Below are 27905 nucleotides of genomic sequence, written 5' to 3'. Positions count from 1 at the left end.
CGTTTGCCATTTCAACTTTAAGATTAAGTGATTAATTTTTATTATAATGTGATGTGTTATTTATCAACAGATCCTGGATCCAATAACTGAAGATCCAGCAGATAGTACGAGTGGTCATAGCAGATATTCATCAAAATTCTATAAATCATTCCTCCAGTGCCAGGGTTATTATTACTTTAAGTTTGCCATATATATGGTCATGAAGTGGCCATTTTTATCGCTTCCACAGAAACTTGGCTCTTTGTATTCATTCGCACTTGTGTTGGAACTCTTGCTTGGGCTGACACTTGAGTATTCCTCTCTCCACTTAGATTACACTTTGCAGAGGCAGAAGCAATTTTTTATCCTGTAACCACAGCCATGGCTGCAGCTGCCTCTATTGTGGTCTGCGATATGCATCATGTGTCTTCCCATTTTGTTTGAACCAGGTGGTACCATCATCATATTTGCTCTTTACCATGGTACCTCATGATGCTTCTGAAGGAGCACACTCCATTTTGATAATATATAACTTAAAGTATTCTATTTCTTATTATTAAGCTCTCTCACACAAGTGCATTATCTCTTTATTGGTCGTTTCTGAGGGAGGCTAACCATTGCTCTCATGCCCTTGGTGAAGAAATGCATGCAGAACAGTATATTTGTATTTCCACTTTCTACTGTTTTCTACTACTTCTACTATTTCTATTTCTACTTTCTAGTCTCCATTTTTTCCGACTCCATGTTCTCCACTTTTCATGTATCTTTGTCGAATTTTCAAAGTTAAGATATTTTAATGAAAATTGAGTTAATAACATTATTTCTTTCCAACACGACTTCCTTCAGTAATAGGTTGAGGTCTATTGGCATTGCCATGAGTGTAGTTTCATTGGAATTTGGCCAGGGGGTTTGCCAAATACTTACACTGGCAGAGCTAAAATAAAACTCATGCAGAACTCAGGAGAACATTATCAAGTTACTAATTAATTAACGTTTGTGATTTACACAATATTAAATGCATATGCCTTTGGTCAGGGAATTTCTTTTCAAGTCCTTTTTCACTTTAATTTTATTTAAACTAATTAAAGATTTATTCACATTTTAAAACTTTATGTGTATATCAGTGTTCACACAAGTGTATGTGTACCACTTGTGGGCAGTGTCAAAGGAGACTTAGAGGGAGTCAGATTTTCTAAAGTAGAGTTACAGGCAGTTGTTATTCACCTGCTGTGGGAACTGAACCCCAGTCCTCTGCAAGGACATCCCATGCTCTTAAGTGCTGAGCCATCTCTCCAGTCTCCTTTGTTTATTTTTTATTGGGCTCTTTTATTTTGTGTGTGTGTGTGTGTGTGTGTTGTGTGTGTATGTTTGCGCATGCGCTTGCATGCATGTGTACATATGTATGTGTGTGTGTGTGTATGTGTGTGACACATGTATATGGGGTATGTACATGTATGTGGGATGCATATACTATGGTCAGAGAAGGATGTTGTATATACCAATCTATCATTCTCTACCTCATTTCTTTGAAACAGAAATCTCACTAAACCCTCAGCCATACAGAAAGATAACAATCCTGAGATTCCATATACTCAACCCCCAGTCATGAGATTATGAGGACCACACTTGACTTTTCACATGGATTCTGGGGAGTGACCTCATGTCCTCATGCATGCATATTCTACATTTTGCTTTTTGTTATTGAACTTAATTCTTTATATATTTTGGATAATAAGCCTTTAGCCAATGTATATTTTGCAAATATTTTCTCTTTTTAACAAGTTACTGTCCTTGACTGTGCAAAAGTTTGATATAGTCTTTTTTTTTCTCCCATTTCCCCTATACTTGGGGATCATGTACAGAGTATTCAATGTCTAAAGAACCACACATGACTTTTCTGTTGTGTTTTATTCTGGCAATTTTGTAGTTTCAAGCCTCAGGTTTAAGGTAACTAATTTTACATTGTAACTTTATCTTTCTAGTAAGCTTCTCAAAATTTATAAAATTTAGGACTCACAAAACTTGGAGATGACTCAGTTCAATGTCATTTTATATTAGACAATAGACATAATTAAAAATAAACTCAGGTCTTCTTTGTCCTAGGTCCCTTTGACAATGAGTCTTTCTTCCTGTCTACAATTTTCAGAAGTCACCTCATGCTTTCTGCTTGTTTTCTCTGTTTGGTCCCTCCTTCTATTTCTCCTGGTTCACATACCCTGTGTTCTCGGGTCTGTGATGGCCAATTATCAGACTCTGAGGACACTTCTCCTTTGAAGGAAACTGTTTCTATGGGTTTGCAACACACATGTGCACACAGTCCTCCTAGCCCCTCTGGTATTTTTTTTTCTTCTGCATCTGGCAATTCCTCACCCTTCAGTGTTAGATGCTAACCAGATTTTCTCTTTCAGCTTATCTATTTCTCTTCTCTTCACAAGGCAGCCAGGGCTGGTACTATTTGTTCATTTGTCCTATCTATCTATCTATCTATCTATCTATCTATCTATCTATCTATCTATCATCTATCATCTCTCTCTGTCTATAAGCTATCCATCATCTATGTATCTATCTATCTATCTATGTATCTATCTATGTATCTATGTATCTATGTATCTATCTATCTATCTATCTATCTATCTATCTATCTATCTATCTATCTATGTATGTATCTATCTATCTATGTATCTATCTATCTATGTATCTATCTATCTATCTATCTATCTATCTATCTATCTATCTATCTAATCTATCTGCCTCTGGCACTCTCTGCTTCCATCCATCTGGTAGCATTTGATTATGTGACATGTGCTAGGAAGAAATTATTCCGTACCTTTCTCACAAGCCACAAAGATAATTTGTTTTTAGATGCCTTTGCAACATGTATCTATCTGGAATGCTGCCCCTTTCTCCACTGCCACCACCTAGATACTGGTGATATTTTCCTAACTTTCCACACACCATATAATCTCTATAGCAATATCTGAGAAAGGCAAAAACAAACCTCCCTTTACGGAAAAGCAGTCTCCTAATAACTTTCATAAAATTCAGGATGATAGTAAGATCATTTTGTAGTCTTCATTGAACATGCTTAAATAGTATAGGGTTTGTAAACTCATAATACAAGTAGAGATCTCACCTCATAGATATATAAAAATACTAAATAATTCCTTGTATTGTCACATAAAATTGCCATGGCAATCATGTAATCCCAAAAGTTGTTTGCATATGTCATAGCACATCACAGATTGAAATAGCTTCAACTCACACATTTTAATAGCTGTAAATAATTCTATAGTATAATTGTACCAAAACCCTACTCTTTATATAGTGATGCATGTTTACCTAATTGTTGTTTAATTATTATCCAAATTATTAACGCATAGTACTATGAATGGGCATCCAGGCCTCTATATGAAGTTGCACATGTATACAATGGTGTCTCTAACTACATATTGTCATTTTCCTGTCACTGTGGACAGTCACTCCTCTTCTAGTCTCAGATACTGCTTCCTATAAGCTAATGTTTGCCATGAGGGACAAGAAGTGTCCCTGGCCTAGATAGTTAGAAATTGTATCTTTCTAGATAAAATAGCAACAATAATTTGCTTCTGGGATATAAAGCATACCATTTAAAAGCTTTTATTATACTTTAACATTAAAAGTTGTAAGTTTTGTTATTAGTTTCTAATGTCCCTTTGAAGTTCTCACTGCATTTTAAAATATTTTTTATTTTTGATATTATAATGTAATTACACCATTTACTCCATGGCTTTCCTCCCTCCAACCTCTCCCCATATATCCACCCTACTCATTTTGTTAAAGTTATAGATTGAAGGCAGCGAGAATACAGTGGGTCGAGGTGTTTCCTTATAACACTGATGGTGACCTTTGTCCTCTAACCTCCATTTTTTGCCTTGGCATGTACCCCTAATTCACATAGATATAATAAAAAATTTAAAGTTATAAACGGAGGAAAAATTATACATCGTTATTCTCTTTCTTTCAACTTCTCACATGCCCAAGTCTATCATTTTCCTGCAGGGTGCAGTTAGTTCTATTATTCATTTGATTTTCCTTCTTTGGCCACCTCCCTTAAGTTAGCTCTGGTCAGGGTTTGGGTGACTGCTAAGGCCTCAAGGAGGAACAAACAAGAACCCATGGAAGGAATAGTAGATTCATTGTTGGCCAAGTCCAGGCTGTAGAGGTACTAGCAGTCTTTTTCAGGCCCGAGTAGTCAGTTGAGCTCTGTGTACTTCTGACATTTCTTCCTGTCCAGGCCTATCAATGGGATTGACCAGACCTTCCAGATCATAGTCATGGGAGGTCAAGGAGCTAGCCATTCTCTGAGGAACCTCACACTGTTGTTAATCAAACCCTTCTCTTTCTCTTCAAACAATGTACTCTAACTTTAAATGACAGGTAAGTTTTTCTCTTTCTCCTTTGATGTCTGTGTCTCATGGGACATTTTCCAGCTCATGCAAACATACTACACAGTTTTCTACCCCAGAAACCAAATAATTCTATAATTTGAACCTTTTCCTTCTGTGTAAAATTATTGTCCCTTGTATCATTTGTAACTCAATAATCAGTACAGGCCTTTTCACTTCTTAGGAGCCACCATTTGTTACATGTTTTAATGTTTAGTTATCTAATAATGTATATGATATTTATGTTGCTATAAACTACATATGTGAGGCTAAAATGTCAGTTGGGAATTTCTCACTGTACACTATAGAAACACAACATCGTATTTCTAATTACAGCACAATTAAGAAGGGATTTAAAGATACTTAAGTGATAGCTCACCTAGCACTTGAAAGGCAGAGGTCGGTGGAGCTCTGTGATATCAAGGCCAGCCTGGGTCTACATAGTGAGTTTCAGAACAACTGGGATCAATCAATCACTCAAACAAACAAACAAACAAACAAACGAGAGACAGGTCAATTAGTGAACTTCTGTTCAAGCATAGGGTCCTAGATTCAATCTCTAGCATCCATATTTCAATGTGGGGTTATAATACTAGAGGCAGAGTAGGAGTAATGAATCAGTAAATTCCCAATGTGAAACACTGTCTGAAAAATTAAAGTACAAAAAGATAGGAGCCAGCACTGTTAGCCACCTCTGACTTCCATGTGCACATATGGTCACATGTTTACACACATAGCAAACACACACCCACATCTGACAAAAGATAATAAACAAATATGAAGATAATTAATTGCTCTGTAAATAAAAACAATCCAAGACTGGAATCAAAAAGGAAATGAACCATGTAGCTTTGGTGGCTCCAGAACCTTAGCTTCTACTGCCTCAGTGTTAAGAGACTCCAGATGTTTCTCCTCATTCCCAAATCAGGGCAGATACAAGTATAGTGTAAAGAGAGCAGAAGGAGCTTTGGAAGAAAGAGAGGATAGAAAGGAAATGGAAGGGGGCAGGCAGAGGGAGGTCAGATTTACTCAGTGCATCCCTATTACATGAGATAGTTGTCCCTACTCCCTAAGTGCTGAGGGAAGATGATCCTCATGCACACCCCCTTCACTTTTCAGTGTCCTTAAAGCTCCCAGGGACTAAACCACCAACCAAAGAGTACTCATGGAGGGACCCATGACTCCAGCCGCATATGTAGTAGAGGATGGCCTTGTAGGGCTTCAATGGAAGGAGAGGCCCCTGTGTAGAGGAATGCTACGGTGGAGAGTTAGGAGTGGGTAGTTGGGTAGAGGAGCACCCTCATAGAAGCAGAAGGAGGGGGAATGGGATAGTGGTTTGGGGAGACAGGAAAGAGGATAATATTTGAAATGTAAATAAATAAAATATCCAATAAAAGAAAAAAGAAAAAAAAAGCAACTGAAGTGTGAATATAGCACAGGATGGATTTTTTATGTCCTTCTTTTGTGTCACATTGTTACATTGTCTCAGATTCCAAACGCTCTCATACATAATTTAGCCTTTATTCATTAGAGTGAGAATATGTATCTGTTCTGTCTGTCTGTCTGTCCGTCCGTCCATCCATCCATCGGCTCGGTGAAATACTTTGTTAAAGTTACTGATACTGAAAGTGCTGATAGGTGCTGGCTAGTAGAGGACATTTAGCCTTCTAATGCATGCCTGGCTTCAAGATGAGTTCTAAACTAATTAAAAATACTTCTGGTGCTGCGTATTTAAATCAAGCTTTCACCTCCCAAACTCCAGATTTTTATAAGAAACAAGTAAGCTTTTAGTACTGGCTAACTTTTAGTTATATAAATTATCTTCTCTGAAAGGATATTGTTTGACTAGTGGTATGATTTATCAAGTGATATATTTGTTAAGTTAAAGTTCACAACTTTGACTTTTCAAATAAAAATTCCAAGTCTCCTAGGCTGCCTGGCTGCATATTTCTAATTCACAGACACATCGAATGTTGTAGCCGAGACTCAGATCCAATGAAGGTTACCAGGACCCAGGATCCCCAAAGGATTTCTGTGAACGAATCACTGATGGGCTGCTACTATTTTCTTTCTTAGGCACAAGAAATTGGAAAGACCAATGAAGCAGTTAAGCAACATTATTTGTGTGGAAACTTCATTCCTCAACACTTCACTGGCTACTGTCCCAAATACTGTGGGTCCACTTTGTCTTACATTTCCTTAAAATTCCACATGCTGAGTCCTGAGCACACAGTTCTAATTATGGGTCACGTGTGCTGGAGATGGGATGAGGTCTCATGTTTTCTAAGTACTGATTACACAAACATTCCAAGGACTATCTTTTACTTTTAACCCCATCACCTCTCCATACTTACTCAAAATGTAAAGTTTCAGTGAACTTATCAAAGATTCATGAGTTATAGATTCAAAATGTGAAGGCTTTGTTATTTTGCATCTATCAAGAGAACAAGGACTTTGACTTTGCTCAGAAAGTGAGGTTGAGTTTCTACTACCAAATGGCTTCAGTTTTTATTTCCCTCTCAACAGTGACACTGTGTATCTTTTATAGGGCTGCCACAGCAAAGGACCACAAATGGGTGGGAAAACATCTCAAAATTTGTTTTATGGTTTTGGAGTGTAGAAGTCCCAAATTTAGGTGTTAATGGGATTGAGTACTTCTGAGAGTGGCAAGGAAGAATACATCCCAGGCTTCTCCCCTTACTTCTCATGGTTTGCCATAGTCCTTAGGTGTTTTGTTGTTGTTGTTGTTGTTGTTTTGGCAAAAACAAACAACAACCCAACCTCTACTTCTGTCTTCTTTTGGTGTTTGGGTGAACTTTTGTCTCTCTTCACAAGATGTTCTCTAAAATAATACTATTTAATTTGAATTATCTCCTACCCCCACTACAATAAAACTTTATTTAAATTAAATGTCTTTAATGAGCATATTCTCAAAATGTATTTCACATTCTAAGGAGTGAAGGTGTGGACTTACGTGAGGGATACAATTCAGCTCATGATGATAACTAAAGGTGTGATAAGGAGTGGCAGCCTGGCGACAGTTCATTCCATTGTGAATGAGTTGTTTCAGCTGTAGTTTGGGAGGTACATGTTTAGTTTATATTAGAATCGAATGCTAAAATCTACTACAATGTACTACAATGTACTACAATGTCAGAGGAGAACAAAGCTCATGCTTCTGAGTCCTAGGTGCTTGGCCTTGAATTTATAATGTGGGATCACTAAACCAACATCTACAGATCTTAAAATGTAATGCCTCTAACACAGTGACTTTACATGTGTAATCTTAGTACTAGCACTCCCAACCCCCAGGCCAGAATTATTCAGTTTCTAGCTACAACCTTTTCTGCTTTACACTGGTATTAAATGAATTGTCCTGAGACAATTCATTAATGAAGTAAAAGTGTAGCCCCTGTAATGTAGAAGTCACTTTTCATCTGACAACTTGTTCTCTTTCTTACCAGTAAAGATTGAGTCACTTTCCAGCCATCTTAACCAAAGAGTTACTGTAAAAGCAGAGGTGGAGACTGGGTTGTCTGGGTTGTCTTCAATTTCCCCAGTCCTTCTGGGTCAACAGGGAGGGACAGTTGGGAAAGCTCCTTTTAGTGCATCCGGGACTGGAGAAGAAGGCAGCTGATAGCATTCCACTTTACCTTCAGGGCTTCATAGAAAGTTGATAGGGTTCCCAAGGGCTGACTCTCTGATATTTTAATATTGTAATCTAGTATTGGAATCTTTTCTGCCCTACTGTGATGGACCATTACTATGGACTCATGTCTCCATAAGACTTAGGTATTTCAAGGCCTTCTAGAAACCACTTTTGTGATTACATCAGCCTTATATGATTTTGCACTGCCCATATATGGTTTTTGAATTTTAAAAACAGCTAGAATTGGAATATCTCCATCTTTAAGTTTTCTATCTACCATCTATGTATCTACTATCTGTCTGTCTGTCTGTCTGTCTATCAATTATCTGTGTGTCTATCTATTCTTGCATTCACCTGTCTACTATCTACCTATTGTTTCTCTGTGTGTCTTCTATCCATGTATCTTTCCATCTGCCTTATGTCTCTTTATTTTCTTCCCCATCTACCTTTTTGGATTCTTTGCTTTTACATCTTAAAACTTTCATTTGTGTTAATTTTACTGTTATTGAAGATTAAGCAATAGACAGGATCTATCAGCATTATTTTTCTAAGTAATAGCATTATGGAGTGGCAGTTTTGCTCATATCTGTAGCAAATGCTGTTTCTTTTTTTTTTAAGGCTGAGAAAGAACAAACTGCTGGTAATTTGAAAATGCCACTAACTAATTAATAGCTTTATTTTTTGAGGATTTAACATATCTTAGCTTGTATGAATATAAACGTGTGACAGAATGCATCTAGTTTCCATTACAAACCAATAATAAATGAGTCAGAAAGAAAGTTTTATTTGGCTGTCTTTTGTAGAAACACATATGTGAGCGGGATGTGCTTGGGCCTTGTCCTTCCTATTATGGAAAGGGTATTTGAAGTTCTAAAGTATCATATAATCCGATTAGTTCATTCCTCATTTGAATCAGGTCATTCTCTGGAACAATCAGTTTCCCCTCACTCCCACACTAGCAAGAAGTGTGTTCTCATTTATTTAAAGTGTTAAGAGTCACATGACATAAAGGAAATGTATACATCACTTCTAGTCTTCAAGATTATTCTTATAGATACAACCCAAATGACATTTCATGCTTACTTTATAGATTTAAAGACTGTTTTAAAATGTCTTAAATTGGACACAGCCATTCATGCCTGTAATCTCAGCATTCAATATGAGGAGGTAGAAAGATTGTCTTGACTTAAGTAGTGAGACTCTTTCACAAACAAGTAGAGTAAAGACCAAAGCAAATAACCTCATAACATTTTGGGACAAATATTTTCTATGACTATTCTTTTCATAAATCCATATAAATGTGAGATCTGGTTAGTTCATTCCTCTTTTTAATCAGGTCATTCTCTGGAACAATCAATCCCTCTTCACTCCCACAGTAGCAAGAAAATTTTTTTAACAAAAAATTTTATTAAAAAACTTGTTTTTTAATAAAAATATTTGTTTTATTTTAAAATTATGTGTCTGTATCTGTCTGTGGGTATGTGCATGTCTGTGTCCAGCAGAGGCTAGAAGAGGGCACGTAATTCCTTGGAGCTATTATTATAGGCATTTGGGAGTACCTAGTATAGGTGATGGAAATCAAACTTTGGTCCTCTATAAGACCAGGACGTTCTCTCTGCTACTGAACTATCTTTCCAACCCTGAAACCAACTTTTCAAACTCTTTCTGTTATGTATTTCGTCTGGGTTAAACTAAAGAAAGAGATGAATGTTCTTCTAATTAGATGGATAAATAATAGGTGATTATTCACAAGGCGGGAGAGAGAATTGACTGCTTCAGCTTGATGCTCACATGTGCTCACTACAGACGATAGTGCAAAGTACAGCCAAGTGGTTTACTGTTAAGAGTGTGTCAGTCTGACCACAGGTGGTAGAATCCATGTGATTTCACTAGAGATCTTGAAGTGTTTCCATTAAATACTCCTCATGATCTTCCTTTTTACTGATTTAATAGATTAGGCTGAGCTGGTTAACCTGGGCCATACTGTCTTGCTCTTTTAATATCTGGGTCCCCTTCTCCTCATACACAGACCCTGAATTCAGAGATTGCTATGCTAGGCAAACATTGTGCCACCATGGCCTACCTCTTTGGCTCTGGTGGAAGTGGCTGACTGAAACCTATTTAAAAAAATGAATGATAATTTTCAAGCCCTCCATAGGATTGATGTAAATACAGTATTTTTTTCTTCACAAAGTCATTTCCATAAAAAGATACTAAGAGGTGCTGAATAGTAGGGGTAGACATATTTTTTCATCCAATAGTAACTCGGGTTACAGAACTGCTCCTTAATGGAGCCTTTCTCACCAGTCTGATGGTAGCCAACACCACTGTTTTTATAAAATTCCAGAGCAGTTTCTCTTCTGTAGTAAATTTTAATTTATTTTCAATAGACTTAGGGATTTCATTACCAATAAACAAGCTTTAAAAAAGGAAATAGTAGTAAAACTTCAATTTATTTTAATCAGAGCATAATCATTTTTGTCCAATCAAATGCTCAGCATTAAACTCACATGGACTTTCCAATCTTCTGTGGTAGCATTTAATGCCAAGGACCAGCTGCAGATGAGAAATCTTAGTGAACTTGTATTAAATCATGTACTGGTAACATTAAAACCACCAATGGTCATTTAGGAAGGTATAGAAACATTTTCTCTGTAGATGTAACACACAAACTATGTAGACCCTAGCATCCATGAAAAATAAAGATGCATCATTGTGAGTTATAGTTTATACACTCACTGAATAAGGTAAGTCGAATTTTTCTTTTTCTATGCTAAGAACGTATAGTTGACACACAGTCGAGGGTCTAGTCACTGGAAAGTGGGTATGATTGGCCTGGCTGCTGCCCACACCCTTAGCTTGTGCACTCAGACAGTCCCTCCACCAGCTTTTAAGTTCGCATGCTTGTGCCTCAGGATCAGACAGCCCTTCCACTTCAGGTTTCTCTCTTTCCAGTGATAAAGCGACTGTTCCTGCCTACTACTGCACAAACGAAATGACATATGAAAATGCTTCTAAAATCTGAGTGTACGTAGACATGTTTGGCTTTGACATTATTGCGGATTACTTTTACTAAGAAAGTTCTCCAAATCACTGTTTCTTCTAGACATCTCTCCAGTAAGAGAAGAAGTAGCATTGCAAAAACATGGTTTTGAGAACTGAAATATACTCATGAATGAGTGAGCAGTTCCCTTTTAGTTAGGACAATAATGCTAGTGCTTGTGACAGTAATCTTGTTTTGTTGATAGTTAGGATAATTAGAATGTTCCTTTTTGCTTTATGCATCAATGACTGTTGTATTGTGTACTGTATCTTGAGGATACAGTGGTCCTAATTCCTCTGGATTTTTCCACAGGGCTGTCCTTCGCTATGCTTTCATCTGTCCACCCAGTTTTTGGTTTATATGGATCTCTGTTTCCAGCCATTATTTATGCTATATTTGGAATGGGACGCCATGTTGCCACAGGTAATAATTACGGTCTATGCCTAAGCTTCTCATAAAACTAATAAAGGGACTCAGGGTGTTCATTAGCTCCTGATTACCTTTTCAAAGCCATTCTTATTGTACTGAGGAATGTGAGGTATGTTTATTTATCAGATACACCCTATGACTTATTGCAGTATCACTGTGTCATGAAATAAAGAATCTGTAGAAGGATGTTGAATTGACAATGGAATAAGTATGTAAACATTTGAAAGAAAACAAAGACTGTAAAATTTAGTTATTCAATTATTGAAAAAATATTTTGAATATATTTCTTTGATTCTTGAAATAAATGATCTAAGTGAGATACTGGTGTATCTTACCTACCTTACTCTGCATCTCTGAAAAACACAACAATGAATAGAGAGGATGAGCATTCATAATTATTCTGCTGATAGAATGGGCTGCATTTCTGTGTGAGCTATACCTAAGTGCATGCTTCTTTTGTTATTTACACACTGCATGATCCTGGACAAGGTTTTAAAACTCTATTAGTTCCTTTTTAACTAATAAGATGACCCCTTTCCCACTTCTTAAAATAGTGAGAGTCACACAATTGGTATATAGTGTTTAATGTAACACTTGCTTATGTTAATGTGACATTTATTGAGATTACTTACTATAAAATGCTGCCTTAATCTTAAATGTTTATCCAATAACAAAATATAGTTCAATGGAAAAAAATATGAGACATTGCAATTTATTTCTGTGAGCTCTCAGCCCTTAAGGAATGACATTCATAATTCTGTCTTCTGTGGTCAGTTGGTGTTGTTGATTGTATTACTTTCATATTGTCACAATTATCAGGAGATGTGTGGCTTGAAACAATACGACTTTCAGTACTTTTGGATGTCAGTGGTCTCAGTAAGTCTTCCAGCCCTAAAATGAGCAGACAGTGAAGCTGCATTCCTTTCTGCATGCTTTAGCAAAACCTCATTTTCTTGACTTTTTGTCTTCTTAAAGCGTCCTGCATTCTTGGGCTCCTGGCCTTTCCACAGTTTTCAAGGCCGACGTTGGTGCCTTCAGATCTCCCTCCAACTTTACCCTCATGCCTCTATCTTCTGTATTTACAAAATGTTGTGACTTCACTGACTATGTCCAGACAACCCAGGATAATTATATTTTAAGACCAGTTAATTGTTGAACTTAATTTCACCTGCTACATTTGTAATTTTTTGATATGGAGCATACATATTTATGGATTCTGAAGACTTGGTGTAGAAATTTTAGGAGGATTTTGCTTATCACGCACATGATTTTTACAAAATGATTTTGTACTTGTGTAAATTTAATTTTTATATCACCAAACTTGGTTATGAGAGATCAAAAGTTAGCATTTACTTATAAACTAACAAGTGTTTTGTGAGCTTGGTTGGAATGCAGACACTGGCTTTCATTGCAGACATGCTGAATTAAAATTGGCATTTTCACAGGAAGTTTTACCACTCCCTCCCCACAAGCCTTGACATTATGATATATTACAGTCAACAAAAATGGTACAGAAAGCATGGTTTATAATATTATATCTCACTTGACTTCATAGCTGATGTAGATTGAATAAAGTGAACTATGATATAACTACAGTAATGAAATTAGTCACAATGAAAAAATGTGTATACTATTCATCAGGAATGTTGTTGGAGATTTATGTGCTCTTGTTTTAACACAAGCCAAAGTGGACATTAATTTGTATTATATATACATTTTAAGTGAACTAGGAAGAAACTTACAAAATTTCTTATGACAGCACAGATTAAAGTCACAGATCTACAATGTACGAATCAGCCAGGATTGAAACTCAAACTACTTTTTTCTTCTTGACAAGAAAATGTTTTAGAATACTCATTCAATGAGAGTTGTCTTCCAGATGCAAACAGAGGTAGACACAGAATGAGTTAAAAATTCCTTTTTACAATATTTACTTATTTATTATTTAAATAATAATATGAGCCCCCTAGTCCAACCTCTGGAATGTTGGAATTACATATGACTCAAGATAAAATAAAAAGGCAAAACAAAATTTCCCAATAGACCATAATTACTTCTAGAAGCCAACGTCATATTTGGTAGCTGACCTTCATAATCCAACACTTGGGAGACTACAGCGGGAATTCTATAAAATGCCTCAAATTCAAGCTCTGCATGATCTATATAGTGAATTCCTGGTTAGTCTGAATCTCAGAGTGAACTCCTGTCTAAAACCAAAAAATATAAAAAATACATAATTTGATACTGAAATATACACACACACAAACCATTACATTTTATACATAATTACTGTAGATGTTTTACTGATTTTACAGTTTGAAAATTACCATTTGCCGGGCAGTGGTGGTGCATGCCTTTAATCCCAGCCCTTGTGAGGCAGAGGCAGGCAGATTTCTGAGTTCAAGGCCAGCCTTGTCTACAGAGTGAGTTCCAGGACAGCCAAGGCTATACAGAGAAACCCTGTCTTGAAAAAGAAAAAAAGAAAAGAAAAGAAAAGTGCCATTTATGTGAGATTCTGTAACTCAAAAAAGACTTTTAATAATTTACCAGCTATATGTGTGATAGCTGTGATATAGATGTCAAAATAAACATTTTGCAAACCACAGTCATTCTGCTGTACAATAACTGTGGGTGGCATTCTATTTGTAAATTTATATTTCTTAGAACCTGGTGAACCTTTCTGTTTTGGTTAAAAGGGAATATTAGAATCATTAGCACCAGTAACAGCAGGGGACACTTTTCCTCCTGACATAAATGACTGGGAAACCACAGAAATGACTTTTGTGATCTTCCTGTGATTGTAACTATAACGGCCATTGAATCTCTAAAGATACTCACAAATATTTAATACACAAATCATATTTCACTTCTATTTGCTCATATTTTAGTGTATATGGGAGATTTATGCTCCCTGAAGCTTTATTAAGAGACCAGTGCATTTTATTGAGAGTCTATAAAAGAAAAACATCTTATCTTGGGTTTTGCCCTCCCAGTTAGGTGTTCAAAATGCAGTACTGAATGACTAAATACAGTAAGATATTATAGTAGCCTCACTTCATAAACTAAGTGTGACTTTTCATACATGTAAGCAATGTGTTCTGATTAGACCTTGCCTTTCCACCCTTCAGCATCTCCTCTTTCTTAACAACTCACCCTCTTTCCAATGCCTTTTTTCATATTCATGTTTTTGTTTAGGACCCTGGAATTCTCCATCAGAGCTTGGGGGAGGGGGCGGTTCACCAATGACTTTGTTCAAATGATGGCAGTCACTCCTTCATTTCTGTAGTTTATCAATGGCCACTTCTGAAGTAGAAGGGCTTAAACCCCCATTCTCATCCATGGTGGCCATTTACAGGCTCCTTCTTGCGTGGACTCAGTGGAAGAAAGTGCAGTTGCATTGAGTTCCCATATCTTTTGAAAGCAATTACTTACTGAAGCCAGAGTGTAAAGATGGTTCATGTGCTAGTTTATTTACCTATTTGCACTTTCATGATTAATTTAAAATGTAATTACTTAAAATATTTTAAATGAAATTTCCTAAAATATAATTGTGACTCATAGAAGTCATGGAAAAGGAGGAGAGCAGCATACTGAATAAAGTCCTCCTTAGAAACCAAGCTGGGGACCTTTCCAGGAAATAACCATTGAACACCATCGAACAGCAGTAGACAAACATGTGGGTTTAATCATTTTGGGTACCCTAGCATTTTGTTCATGAAAATAAAGTCTGCTCAGTTATCATAGGTAGATGTATCAGAATCAGAGGTAGACAGTGTATAGCCTGGTGAGAAGTAACTGGATCGATAGTTGTGACGATGGAATCTGAGCCCCATCTCAGAAGATGAGAGATTGATTTGGTAGATTAGAGGACCCTGCGTTTTAGCCAACAGGTTTATAGTTAGCCTTCAAGCTTTTCTCCTTTTATTCTCCTCAAACTCTTTTTTTAAAATTTTTATTTATTTATTTATTTATTTATTTGTTTGTTTGTTTGTTTTTCGAGACAGGGTTTCTCTGTGTAGCCCTGGCTGTCCTGGAACTCACTCTGTAGACCAGGCTGGCCTCGAACTCAGAAATCCGCCTGCCTCTGCCTCCCAAGTGCTGGGATTAAAGGCGTGCGCCACCACCACCCAGCTTCTCTTCAAACTCTTAAAGTATGGATATTAGTATCATTTAGTGGATAAGGCAATTTAGAGTCAGACTGACATACTTCGGGAGACATGGTTGATATGTTGAAGGGTTGGATTTAAATCCAGGCAACAATCATACACCTTAGATAGCCTCAGTGCAGAGTTAGGAAAGTGTTAAGAAAGACAGGACAGCGCAGCGGGCGTTGGGGCAAGTCAGATGTACTGTTTGTTTTTGTCATGGAATGAAATGAAAGAAATGGGGTACACTGGAGTACAGTGTGTTTCTAGTAGCTCTCCATGGCTTTCGATATTCATGGTAGAATTGAATAGCTTTTCATCCTTATATGGAGGCTTTCTGAAATCACTCTCACTTTTAGGCACCTTTGCCTTGACGTCCTTGATATCAGCCAACGCTGTGGAACGGCTGGTCCCTCAGAGCAGCAGGAACCTCACCATACAGAGCAACTCAAGTGTCCTGGGCTTATCCGAGTTTGAGCTGCAGAGAATCGGGGTTGCAGCGGCCGTTTCATTCTTGGGTGGAGTGATTCAGGTAAGCAGCCCCTAGACTGGATAGGACAGAGGAGGAAGGAACAGAGGGCAAGCAACCAGTACTGCGCTTTCATTTTAATGAGCTTCTCTGCACATCGATAAAGTTTTATTATTATGGAAATATGTGGTGATTTTATAAATGCTGGCTAGATGAATGAAGTAGAATCAATAGATTGAAGATTCAGAGAAACATTTAGTAAAATCCTATCTTTAAAAGGTATTTTTCTTTTAGTAGTGGGAGTACAAACCTGAAGTTGGGTGGTTAGGGAGGTAATGAGGACGTGGGAGGAGTTGGAGGAGGGGAGAGAATTATGATAAAATATACTACATGGAGTAAAATGAAATAGAATTTTAATGATTTTAAAGAGTGTTTTATGGCTCAGAGAGATGCTATAGAGGTTAAAAATACTTGCTTTTCTCGTAAAAGACATAGGTTCAATTTTAAGGACGCATATGGAGGCTGAAAACTGCCCATTTAGTTTCAGGGGATCCAACACCCTCTTCTAGCCTCTGTGGCTAACAGGTACACATACAGTATGATGTAAACACACATACACACACATGCACACATGCACACACACATACAGATGCACACACACTGACAGGCAGGCATAATACTCATATACATGAAATTAAAAATCAATCTTTTAAAAGGTATTTTATAAATAGAATTGGATTCCTTGTAATACAGCGAAGCCATGCTGTGTTCATACCTGACCAGAGTATCGCTGAGAGCCTACAACAGGATGAGGCAGCTAGCTTTCTCAAATACTTCCCTAAGCACTTTATGGTTTTGTTGTATACATGGGCAATAGATGATAGTCTGTTTCCTTGACTTGCTGGTCTGAGGTCTCTAGACTCAGAACTGCACCATTTGTTGCCTTTTTCACAAGTATGAATATTTATCTATTGCTTCTACATTGGTTATTGTCAAATGTTCCTCAGAAGATCTGTGTTTGATACTTGCTTGTTTTTAATGAAATGATCAGCTGTAGATCACAACTTTAAGATGAACATCTGGTGACTGACAACATGCCTGATCAAATCAACTTATAGGAGAAAAGATTTAGTTGTGTTCACAGTTTCAAAACTGTCAGTCCACCGTTGCTAAGCTTTGTTTCTGGGCCAGTGATGGTAGAACACCATAGAAGAAAAAGGTAGCTCACTGTGGTGCAGCTGGAAAGCAGAGAGGTAAGCAAATTTGAACCTTGGCAGCCTCTGTAGCACAGGATCTGTGATCCGCTGCCTGTGATACAGCCTCACACCTCAGTTTCTGCCACCTCCCAGTCACACCACCAGACCATCAATCTATTCCTGTATAGGGTCAGAGCCATAATGATTGAACAAGAACCCTGCGCAGTGCTTTGGGAAACAAATCTTCAACACAGCAGTTTGGGAGATACATACATTCATACTCAAACCAGAGCACATAGAAAAACACTAAGTATTAGACTCAAAAATCCCTGTTAAGTGATCATTTCTGCCTGCTTTCTTGCAAACTAAATTGTGTATAAATCAGTTTTCTGGATGTCTGAGTTCTAGGCTGGTAGAGCCTATTTTGAAATATCATCTTATGGTTTACAAGATTGAATATGAACACCAAAAAGGGAGACTAGTTGATGATTATGTGAATAAATGGAAAGAAAAATGAGAACTACAAAAAGAAGAGAAACTAAAATCCTTAGAGTATCGCCTTCTGGTTGTGTCAGAAAGACTGAAGAGTCAAGGTTATAAAATGGAATGAGAACTGAAGTCTGCACAGCAACCAAGAAAATGGAACTGTTTTGCCACAATGACAGAACAGATGAATGGGCCTGTCAGATTTTGTTTTTTCAGGAAGCAAAGACCAGCTGTGGCCTTTACCATGTGTTTTCAAACATGGATGATGCCAACATACACTGAGACTTGTGTGGGCTATGGATAACACCTGACATGGCTCCATCTCAGACAAAATCAATTGGTGATTAGAGCACAGATATGCTGTATTGGGTTTGATATAGATTCCTCTTCATTCCTGCTCATTTAAAACGAAAATCTCTGCATTAAAGTGGTAAAAAGATCATAGTGCTTCCCCTTGCTCTATTATCTCTCATTCCTGTTCCTTGTACAAATAGTTATAGGTGTACATTATTTTCAAAATAGATCATTGTTAATAAGACTAGTAACTGTCTTCTTAGTTTCCTTTTAACCATTTTCTATGAGTCTCCAATGATTGCCAGGTATTTTATTATCATGTAACATATTTGGATTAAGACCTTACCTCAGGAAGCTATAAAAGCAGAGTTGAGATTCAAGCAAGAAAACTAAATCTCCTTGCTCCCGCTGAAGCTGCCTAGAAACATAAGAGCAAAGCAGGATATTATTAAAGATAATAAAGTCATTTCGTTTTCATGGCTTTTTACTACATGTAAAATGTGATCCAGATAGTTGAATGGTTTCTCTTATAAGTTTGTCAGACATCTGCTTCCATTCCTCTGTCCCAGGCTCAGGTCCTGGATGTGAATCTGTGAGTTAGTCAACTTTTAAGCAGATGGCTGGACTCTGTTTGACCCCCATACTCATCTGTCCCTTGTCAGGCTAGAGTCTTAGAGTCCGTGAAGGCCTTTGGATCCAGTTCCTCCATTGTTACTTTCCATTGTTCCCCATCCTCAGTCCATTGACAATGAGGAAAGTGCTATGCAAACACAGTATGCCTTTCAGCCCTTCTTGGGTTGTTTTTCTTACTTTTATGTTGCCCTTCCCCTCCCCCACAGAGACACAACACATACACTTTTTAAGTTTTCTGAAGCCATCATGATTGACCTCATTTCTGAGTAAATTAGAAATAGTCTCAGTTGCAGAGAACAAACAGGCTAATCCTCAGAGGCAAATCTTAAAAGCATCAGTTGCTTCACCGGGGTATTGGTAGGTATTAATGTCTGTCGACACATTCAATTTATGAACAGATCTGCTTTCTCTTATTACATAACAGAGCCCTGTACCTTAGTATGTTTTTGAGTTTTCCATCTCCCTTCTTCTTTCTTCTCTTTCCATCCCTTTCCTCCCTCTTTTTCTCTGCCTTTGTCTCTCTATTGCATTTTCTGTCTGCCTGCCTGCCTGTCTGTCTGTCTGACTGTCTCTTACAGGTGATTGACCCCAGAATCCAGAGATTTTTTTTCTGGTCTTTTATTAGAAGTCTTTTGTCTTTTAGTCCGTTTCTTTTCATATTTTAAGAGTTTTCTATGCATTAGGCCTTGTAAGTATATTATATGTTCCCATTTCCCCATTATGACCATTATTCAGTTATATTTCATCATGTACAACTGAAAAATATATGGAATTCATCAGCCATGTCTTTACAGTGGATTTTAAGCAAGCAATAGAAAGTTTCTCCACTACAATGAATTGATAGAGGAATTCACATACTTCTTCCCCTTAAGTACTATAGGACTTAATGGTTTGTTTCCTTTTATATTAGGTTTCTTGGTGACTGAAGAAAAATTTCTAATGTTCCTAGAATTACATTGCCTTCTAGCTACGTGCAAAGGCCTAAAGAACTAGGGATATAAAATGAAAAAGGAGTTTATTTTACATATGATGGGATACATGAATCTGACTTTGTTATTGTTTTCTAAGTGGCTGCCTCATTGTGCCAACAACAGTGATTTAAGGGTCTGATTTTTGTGGATATAATGTGTCAGCCTTATTGTTTCCATATATATTTAGATAAAATTCAGGACATATCCTATTCTAGTTGCTGTCTGTCTGTCCTCAGGACAGTAACACTTTGCTTTATGGGGACTTTATTTTATTATTTAGTGTCATACAAGAGGGCTCATTTTTGTAGAATTTTTTGTGTATGTTTATGATTAATCTTACATCTTGGTTTTGGCATCAGTGGTCCATGTCCTGTGAAGACAATTATGTTGATTTTTTATTTTTATGGTGTGGCTAGCTTTATTATGCTCATTTGTCATACCCAAGAACAAGGGACGTCTTTATTTTTGTTCAAGTCTAATTTGTGTGTTGTGGTGGTCTTGTAAAGTTTTCCTTTTACAGATTTTACATATCTTTATGACATTTATTCCTAAGGTTTATAGTAATTCGCTGCTATTGTAAATGGGATTTTCTTTAGCATTGTATCATGTAGCTACTTTTTATGGGTAGATAAACTACTAATTTTATATGCTAATTTTGTGTTTTGATAATTTTTAATTTCGATTTTTTCTTTTCTTTTTAATTTACCACTTATCTGAGAAAAAATTCACTTCCTTTTCTGACTCTGGCTCATGTCACTTAACATGATCTCCAGTTGCATCCGTTTACTTGAAAATATCACAATTTCATTTTTCTTTCTGCGTGTATAAAATTTTATTGTGTATATACACCACAGTTTATTTATCTGTTCAAATACTGTTAGATATGTAGGTTGGTTCCATATCCTGAAAATATCAGTTTTGAGAAATAAACATGGCTGTACAACTATTTTTGTGGTGTGTTGACTTTATATTAAGGGTGACATAGGTGGGAGACAACTCAGGAGAAGGAAGGAGAGTAAAAGAAATGGGAGGAAGAGTAGAGATGAAGAATGAATAAATTATAATGTGTGTGTGCGTGTGTGTGTGTGTGTGTGTGAAAACACCATATTAAAACAATTACTTTATGTGGTAAATTAAAAAGAAAAGAAAAATCATATATATATATATGGTTTCATGGAACTTCATCTATGTATTTTGGGATTGTTTCCTGTGCTGGAGTTCAGGTGTGGAAAGTCTTTGCCTATGTTCCTATCTTGTCCAGTATCTTATTTACATTTTTCTCTAGTATTTCAAAAGATACGAGCCATTTTTCAAGACTGATAAATGGCTTTATCATTTTAAATTGCTGTTTGTGTAGACTGAGAGAATGATCTCCACTATTGATCTTTCTGGGTAGGCTTGGCATGCTTTTTGAGGTGCTTTTTTGCTTCCACATAGATTTAACAATTGTGTTTTCTAGCTCTGGGAAGGATATCACTGTAATTTTTAGTAGGTGACATTGAACCTGTAGATCTTTTTCAGTAACATAGACATTTTTTTTTAACAGTATTAAGCCTGTCAACTTGTAAGCATGGGAGAATTTTTCTATTCACTTTTTAAATTTTTTAAAATTTATTTAGCGTTTTAAAGGTTCTGTTGAAGATGTCTTTTATTTTCTTAGTCAACTTTATTCCTAGATATTTTATACTGTTTAAAAAGGTTATTGGTGGAAATTTTTCCTGACTTCTTTTTTTGTAAGCTGTTTTTTTGGTCTTGATAAAAAGAAAGCATATGGTTGGGGAATTGCTTACAGTTTCAGAGGGTTAGTCTGTTATTGTCATGGTAGGAAGCAGACAGATATAGTTCTAGAACTGTAGCTGAAGCTTACATTCTGATCCTCAGGTAGCTGGTGGTATCAGTGGGGTAGGCATTGAGCCAGTGTGGGCTTTGGAAACCTCAAAAGCTACCTCTAGCTTCCTCCACTTCCTCCAACAAGGCCACAACTCCTAACTCTTTCCAAAAGTTTACAGCAACTGGGAACCAATCATTCAAACGTATGAGTCTACTGGGGATGTTCTCATTCAAACTACCACATTCTACTCCTTGACACCCATGGTCTTATCATATGCAAAATGTATTCAGTCCAACTTAAAAAATCCCATAGTCTTTCAGTTTCAAGACAGTTCCAAATTCTAAAGTTTCTTCTGAGACTCAAAGTAAACTCTTAACTGTAACCACTTGTAAAATGAATGAATGAATGAATGAATGAATGAATGAATGAATAAATGAATAATGAGATCACATACTTCCAACCTAAAATGGTGCATAATATCCATTACCATTTCTCAGAGGGGAAAAGAGGGCATAGTGAGGAAATCCGGGACAAAAGCAAGACTGAAAACCTGCTTGGCAAATTCCAAATTTTGTCTTACATGGTTTTTTAGATCTCCAACTCCTTTCAACTTTGTTGACGGCAACAAACTTCTTTTTCTTGGGCAGCTCTCCTTGGCAATTCTAGCATTTCCAACATCTTGGGGGTCTCCAACTCAATCCAGGTTTCAGCCTCACAGCTTTGTACAGTGGGACTCCATGAAAGGACTGCCTTGTGAAATGCCTTGCCCCAATAGAGGAAAATACATAACCCCCTTTTGGTATCCTTTTTAAAATTCTAAACCATGTTGCTGCTAAAGTTGCTAAATTCTGCCCTCTGCTTGGAGTGAAACCTGGCCCCATTTGTAGGGAAATCCTTTGGGCTTGTTCCCTTTACAGGATGCAGGGTGTTCTGGGTTGAGTCTCCCTGAGGGTAAGGCTCCCTTACTCAATATAGCATCAGGCCTTTGTTTAAGCTTTTTATCTCCAGAGAGTTCAGGACTTGGCTCTGACTTTACATTTCCAGGTGTTTTTTTTTCTATTGAAACGGTACATTTTATATTGTCTTCATCCAGCTTGTACCTTTTTGTTGTCAATCTGCGAATGAGTAATTGCAGATAACCACGTGACAGTCAGTACTAGGCTATCTCGAAATCTCTGCCAATGACATTAATCCACAACTCTTTAATTTAGCCTCAGGTAGACTCTTAGGACAAAGGCAAAATAGAGGCACATTCTTTGTCAAAATATCACAAGAATGGTCTGTAGGCCAGCTGCTAGTATTAATAACATTACCCTCTGAAACCTCTTAAACCTGGTCTCCATACTGTCAGCCCTACATGCATGTTCATGCCTGCCAAGGTCCCTTATCACTGCTTTATGCTTACACCAACTGCTACTATATTAGTTACTGTTTTATTGCTCAGAAGAGATACTATAACTAAGGTAACTCTTATACATGAGAACATTTAATTGTGTGGGCTTGCTCACAGTTTCAGAGGGTTAGTCCCTTATCATGGAGGGAAGCAGACAGGCAAGCAATATACATTCATACTATAGGCCACCTTTGCCCGAATAACATTTTGTAGCTACTCTCATCCTCTTCCTCTCCTTTTCCCTGTCCCTCCCTGTGGGCGTATTGAAGTGTGTTGGCATTGTTATGGCACTCACATATGTGTGTATGTGTGGATGTTGCAGGTTGACATGGAAGGTCTTCCGAATTTTTCTCTATTCTTTATATTGAATCATGGCTTTTCACTTGATACAGAGCTTGCTGACTTGGTCTATCTTGGTCAGCCATCCTGCTGCAGGGATCCCTTTCTCCATGCCCCAAGTATTGCAATTACAAGTGGGCCAACTTGCCCACCTGATATTTAAGTATGTGCTAGGGATTTGAAGTTAGATCCTTATGCTTGTGTGACATGCACTTCATTCACTGAACCATCTTCTCATTGTATGTAAATGTATGTGCATATGTGTGTTCCCAGCTCCAAATGCATGTGTGTAATGTAAGCTAGTGTATATCAAAGGTCCTACTATTACTCTCAGATTTATTTCCTTGAGAAACTATCTCACTGAGCCTGGAGCTTGGTTGATAGCCATCAATCCCAGTGATCATCTTGACTCTGTCTTCCACAACACTTGGGTTGCACATGTACATGGCCATGCCTGGCTTTGTAATGTGAGTACTGTATTTGAACACAGGACCTTGGGCTTGTTCAGCAAGCACTATTAGCCATTGTCTCATCTCTCCAGCCTCATCTCTCCAGCCTCTCTATGATCTCTCTCTAAGCCACATTATCATTCGTGAAGAGCATTTTTAGTGTAACTGATATAATTATGCATTATGAATATTACTTTTCATGAAAGAAAAACAAGTTTCCTAGCTGAAAGCCAGTAACAGTCAAGAGAAGAATTGTTTGCACGCTAACAGCAATGGACCATTAAGTTCAGGGTTGAATTTTGAGATAGAGGGATACATCTTTCTGTAGGGAAGCAAGCACTCAATAAAAGCCATTGCCCTTTCAGAGCCATCGATGTCCCTTATTAGTCTTCATGATGGGCACTTTGTCTCTTTCTTTTTCCAAGAACTTAGAGAGGCCTAGGACTGTCGTTTACCCATTTAATTTTGGAAAATTTCCCAAGCTCTACTTTTCTGAAATAACCTCAGGACAAGATTTCTGCCCTGAGGACAAAGCATATACAGCTTCTTTGTTTAAGAGTTGCATAAGCACTCTTGGTGGGGGTGGGGTGTTCAGTGACAGAGACCAGTGGTATTGCACCACTGGCGTCTAGCAACATATGGTCTTAAGTCTTCAGGGTGACAAACTACAGACCAAGATCTTCCACCTCCCTGTAGTATTCGCACTAAACATATGTAGCTTATTAGTAAGATGCTCCCGAGGATAGAAGGACTTAAGGTAAAAGCTATTCACCCTGTCTTTTCCATACATCATACTTATTTTTTTTTTCCTGAAAATCATGAGCTTTATTCTTCTGTGAAGGAGAAGGTTGGACATTGTAGTCTCTGCTTCCCCAGTGCTTGAATGCAAATGTGTGGCCACCATGGCCAGCTATTGTTAAAAACAAATAGACTATGGAGATGAAATTCAGGCAAGTACTTTATCAGTAAGCCTTTATATAGTATATTATAATTAGGAGATGGCATAATAGAATTTGTACTCCATCTACACTATTACGACTGCCGAAGTGCACAGCTTATATTCTTATTTATTTATTCATTTGTTTGTTTGTTTCTTTATTGAGACAAGGTCTCACTATGTACCACGGGCTGTCCTCAAGCTTGCAGTGTTGCTTTGATGTGCCCAGTGCTCAGACCTAAGGCTTGTGCCACCAGGCCCAGCTTTCTAAGCTGATCTGAGAAAGGAAGGAGGGAGAGCAAGGCCGTCATCTTCTGGAGCAGTGCTGCTCTTGCTCTTTCCCATATGTCACTTTGTGCATATGGGAAAAGCAGCCTGTGCTCCAGGGTCACACTATGAAGTAGGTAGAAACCTGGGTTCTATGCTTACTCAGTGGGTTGACAAAGGTCTTTCTCCATCTATGTAGGGCTCTTCCCTCTGTCTCAAAACATGGCTGTGTAACTCTGTGTGGTCCCATAAAGCCCTGATCCTTCCTTTTTTTCTATGGCTTCTTGATACCAGGAAACAGTATTTGTGTGTTTGTCTTCCTTCATACACTGCAGGCCTCTGTGGAACACAAAATGTTTACCCTTCTAATTCCAGCAGCTGGTGCTTAATTACCATGACTTAAAGAAATTAAAGAGGGAAAAGGTTAATTAAGTGTTAGTGACTTCACTATGTTAAATAAGCAAAATTAAATGAAGATTTTTTTCTTACCTTTACACATTAGCCTTTTTTTTTTGCTTCTGTTTTTTTTTTTAAATAAAAGGACAGAAAATCATCCTGTATCTTTTAAATTGTACTGCAGTTCTTAATGAAGGAGGTTAACAAGGCTTAGAACTTTCTAAGTTGGTCATATATCCTATGGTCCACCCTGATTGAATATAACAGTCTAGTCATCAGAATCTCTACTTCTGTGTCACTATTATTCCCATACATGATGGGAAGTCAAACTGCAAGTCCACTGTCTATCAACTCCACACACTTCTGTCTCCTTTAATAACATGATGTCTCCACTCATCCCAGTTGGCCTCCATATTGTTTTTGTTGGCTGTAGTAGAAAGGAAGACAGAAGAGTCAAACCATGCATCCCAAGCAGTTCTGAATCTCATGGTCTCCTGCTTCACTTAGTTTTGTCATGAAAATTCTGGCCACCAAATATAATATGGCATACTCTTCAACCACGAATGTAACTGGAAAAAGAAACAGGTCTCAAGGCAAGTGAGTTTCTAATCTATTCTGTGGCACAGCAAAGTCATGCCATGTTTGTTTGCCAACATGTTTGCCTGCTGGTTTATTAAGGGCATCTCTTTGTTATCCTTTCTCATTCTGTGTGCTTTGGGGGCTGTGTCTTTCCAACTCTGGTCACCTCTCTCATACTCACTCTTTAAACGACTGCCCCACATTCTAACATTAGATGGAATCTGTTAAAGCTTGGCTCCGATGCAGGAGCCAGACTTACATAAGTCTTGGCAAATTTAGGTGTTTAATAAATGTATGGAAGAATGATGTCAGTTGGTCCTGAGACAATCCCTTTTAACTGCTTTTTACAGTACTCCTTGTTCTGACTTCAGCATTTCTTGCTGTATTTTCTGCCATCCCCTCTTGGCTAGTTTTGCTTCTTTTAAGCAAACAGAGCTGTCCTCTCCACATGACCCTGTTGAACTATTTTTCATCTATATTCCACTTCTGGAGTGCTTTCTAATCATATCTCTGTCTTGACTTCCTCCTTAAGTGTAACAGACAATTCAAAACTTGTTCTTCAATAGTCCTGTCTTCCTGCAGAATCCGGTGGCACATTTCCTTTCCTTTCTTCTTCCTTCCCTCCCTCCTTTCATCTGTCGGTCCATTCATTTGTTTGCCTCTCTCTCCTTCTCCCTCTCTCCCTCCCTCTCTCCCTCCCTCCTCCCCTCTCTGTTTTTTAAGACATAGTGTATCTTTGTAGCCATGACTATCCTGGAACTTACTCTATGGACCAGGCTGGCCTCAAACTCTTGAGAGATCACCCTGCCTTTGACTCTCAAGTGCTGGGAGTAAATACATATGTCATCACTGCCTGGTTTCTTTCCTTCCCTCCCCCGCCTCCCCTCCCCTCCCCTCCCCTCCCCTCCCCTCGACTCTCCTCTCATCGACTCTCCTTTCCTCTCCTTTTTTTCCCCTGTCTTCCTTTATTTTTTAACATAGCTTTTTATTAGCATTTATTCATTATACATAATGAGTTCTGTTAAGACATTGTTATACATATCTGTAATGTACTTTGATCACATTTATTGTCACTTAGCTCCTCAACTACTGTTGAGAGGATGCTGTATTAAATGGGGAGTTAAGGTGTAGGGACAATCTGCACAAATGTTTGGGATTATTCAGATGACATCTGCATATTCTTCCCTATGGATTTAGTCCATCTATATCAATATGGACTCATGGATGTCTATTTTATATCCCAATACTATGTTTATTTTGCTCTAGCTTTGGGCATTGGGAGCTCTTTTGTTGATTCCTGAGCCTTGGGCCATGACACGCTTATTTATCAACACCCTCTAATCCTTCTGCTATTCCTGGAAATCCCCTTGCTCTTCCCAACTACTAGCTTTTCTTCTACTTTCAAGTCTGTTTTGGTGACCCAGGGAGTCTGGCTAAGATGGCTATGTTTGGTGACCCAGGGAGTCTGGCTAAGATGGCTATGGGTAACATCACATATTTGTGTTCCCTTGCATGTGTGTACTTAATGTCATTCTCTTGGTATAATTATTTATGTTCATCTCATACCTTGAACCTCCAGATATTTTGTTCTACTTGAGTCCTCCTTCCTCCTAGAGTCAAGTGTCAGGACTCAGGACTTCCTCCATTGCACACAGTCAAGTAAGAAAAGGAGATTTTTCAATGAATTCTATGGGAAAGATGGAGAAGGTTTTCTTCTTTAATGTAACTTTTACTTCTTTAGGAAATATATATATTAAGTTACAAAGATAGTAAGTACATGGAGTAGTCATATATAGCCTGTTTAGTTCGTGTTCTTTCCCCTACCCTAAATACACTGTCCATCAAACTCTAGGAAACCTATTCATCTTTTAGGTCCCAGCTTCAAAGCTTTTCAGACTTTTCATCCAAATACTCCTGTTAGGCTTTTTAAAATATGTATTTCAATTTTTATCTTTTTACAGTCGTAAATCACACTCCTATTTCCTAGCAACCTAAT

The 27905-nt window shown here is 37.6% G+C and overlaps 1 protein-coding gene across 2 annotated transcripts in view; it reads left to right on the top strand.

The window, feature by feature from the left end:
- The window catches only part of Slc26a7 (solute carrier family 26 member 7), a 109332-nt gene that overhangs the window by 18347 nt on the left and 63080 nt on the right, over positions 1 to 27905 (top strand). For both annotated transcript variants that reach the window (XM_028779819.1, XM_028779812.1), the window contains exons 3-4: positions 11408 to 11518; positions 16029 to 16201. In XM_028779819.1, coding sequence (XP_028635652.1) covers positions 11408 to 11518; positions 16029 to 16201 — 284 coding nt within the window. The remainder of the gene's footprint in view (positions 1 to 11407; positions 11519 to 16028; positions 16202 to 27905) is intronic.

This window comes from Grammomys surdaster, unplaced genomic scaffold (assembly GCF_004785775.1).
Source record: "Grammomys surdaster isolate TR1022 unplaced genomic scaffold, NIH_TR_1.0 97, whole genome shotgun sequence".
Lineage (NCBI taxonomy): Eukaryota > Metazoa > Chordata > Mammalia > Rodentia > Muridae > Grammomys > Grammomys surdaster.
Note: the sequence above shows the minus strand (reverse complement) of the source record. Positions and strands in the feature narration are given on the sequence as shown.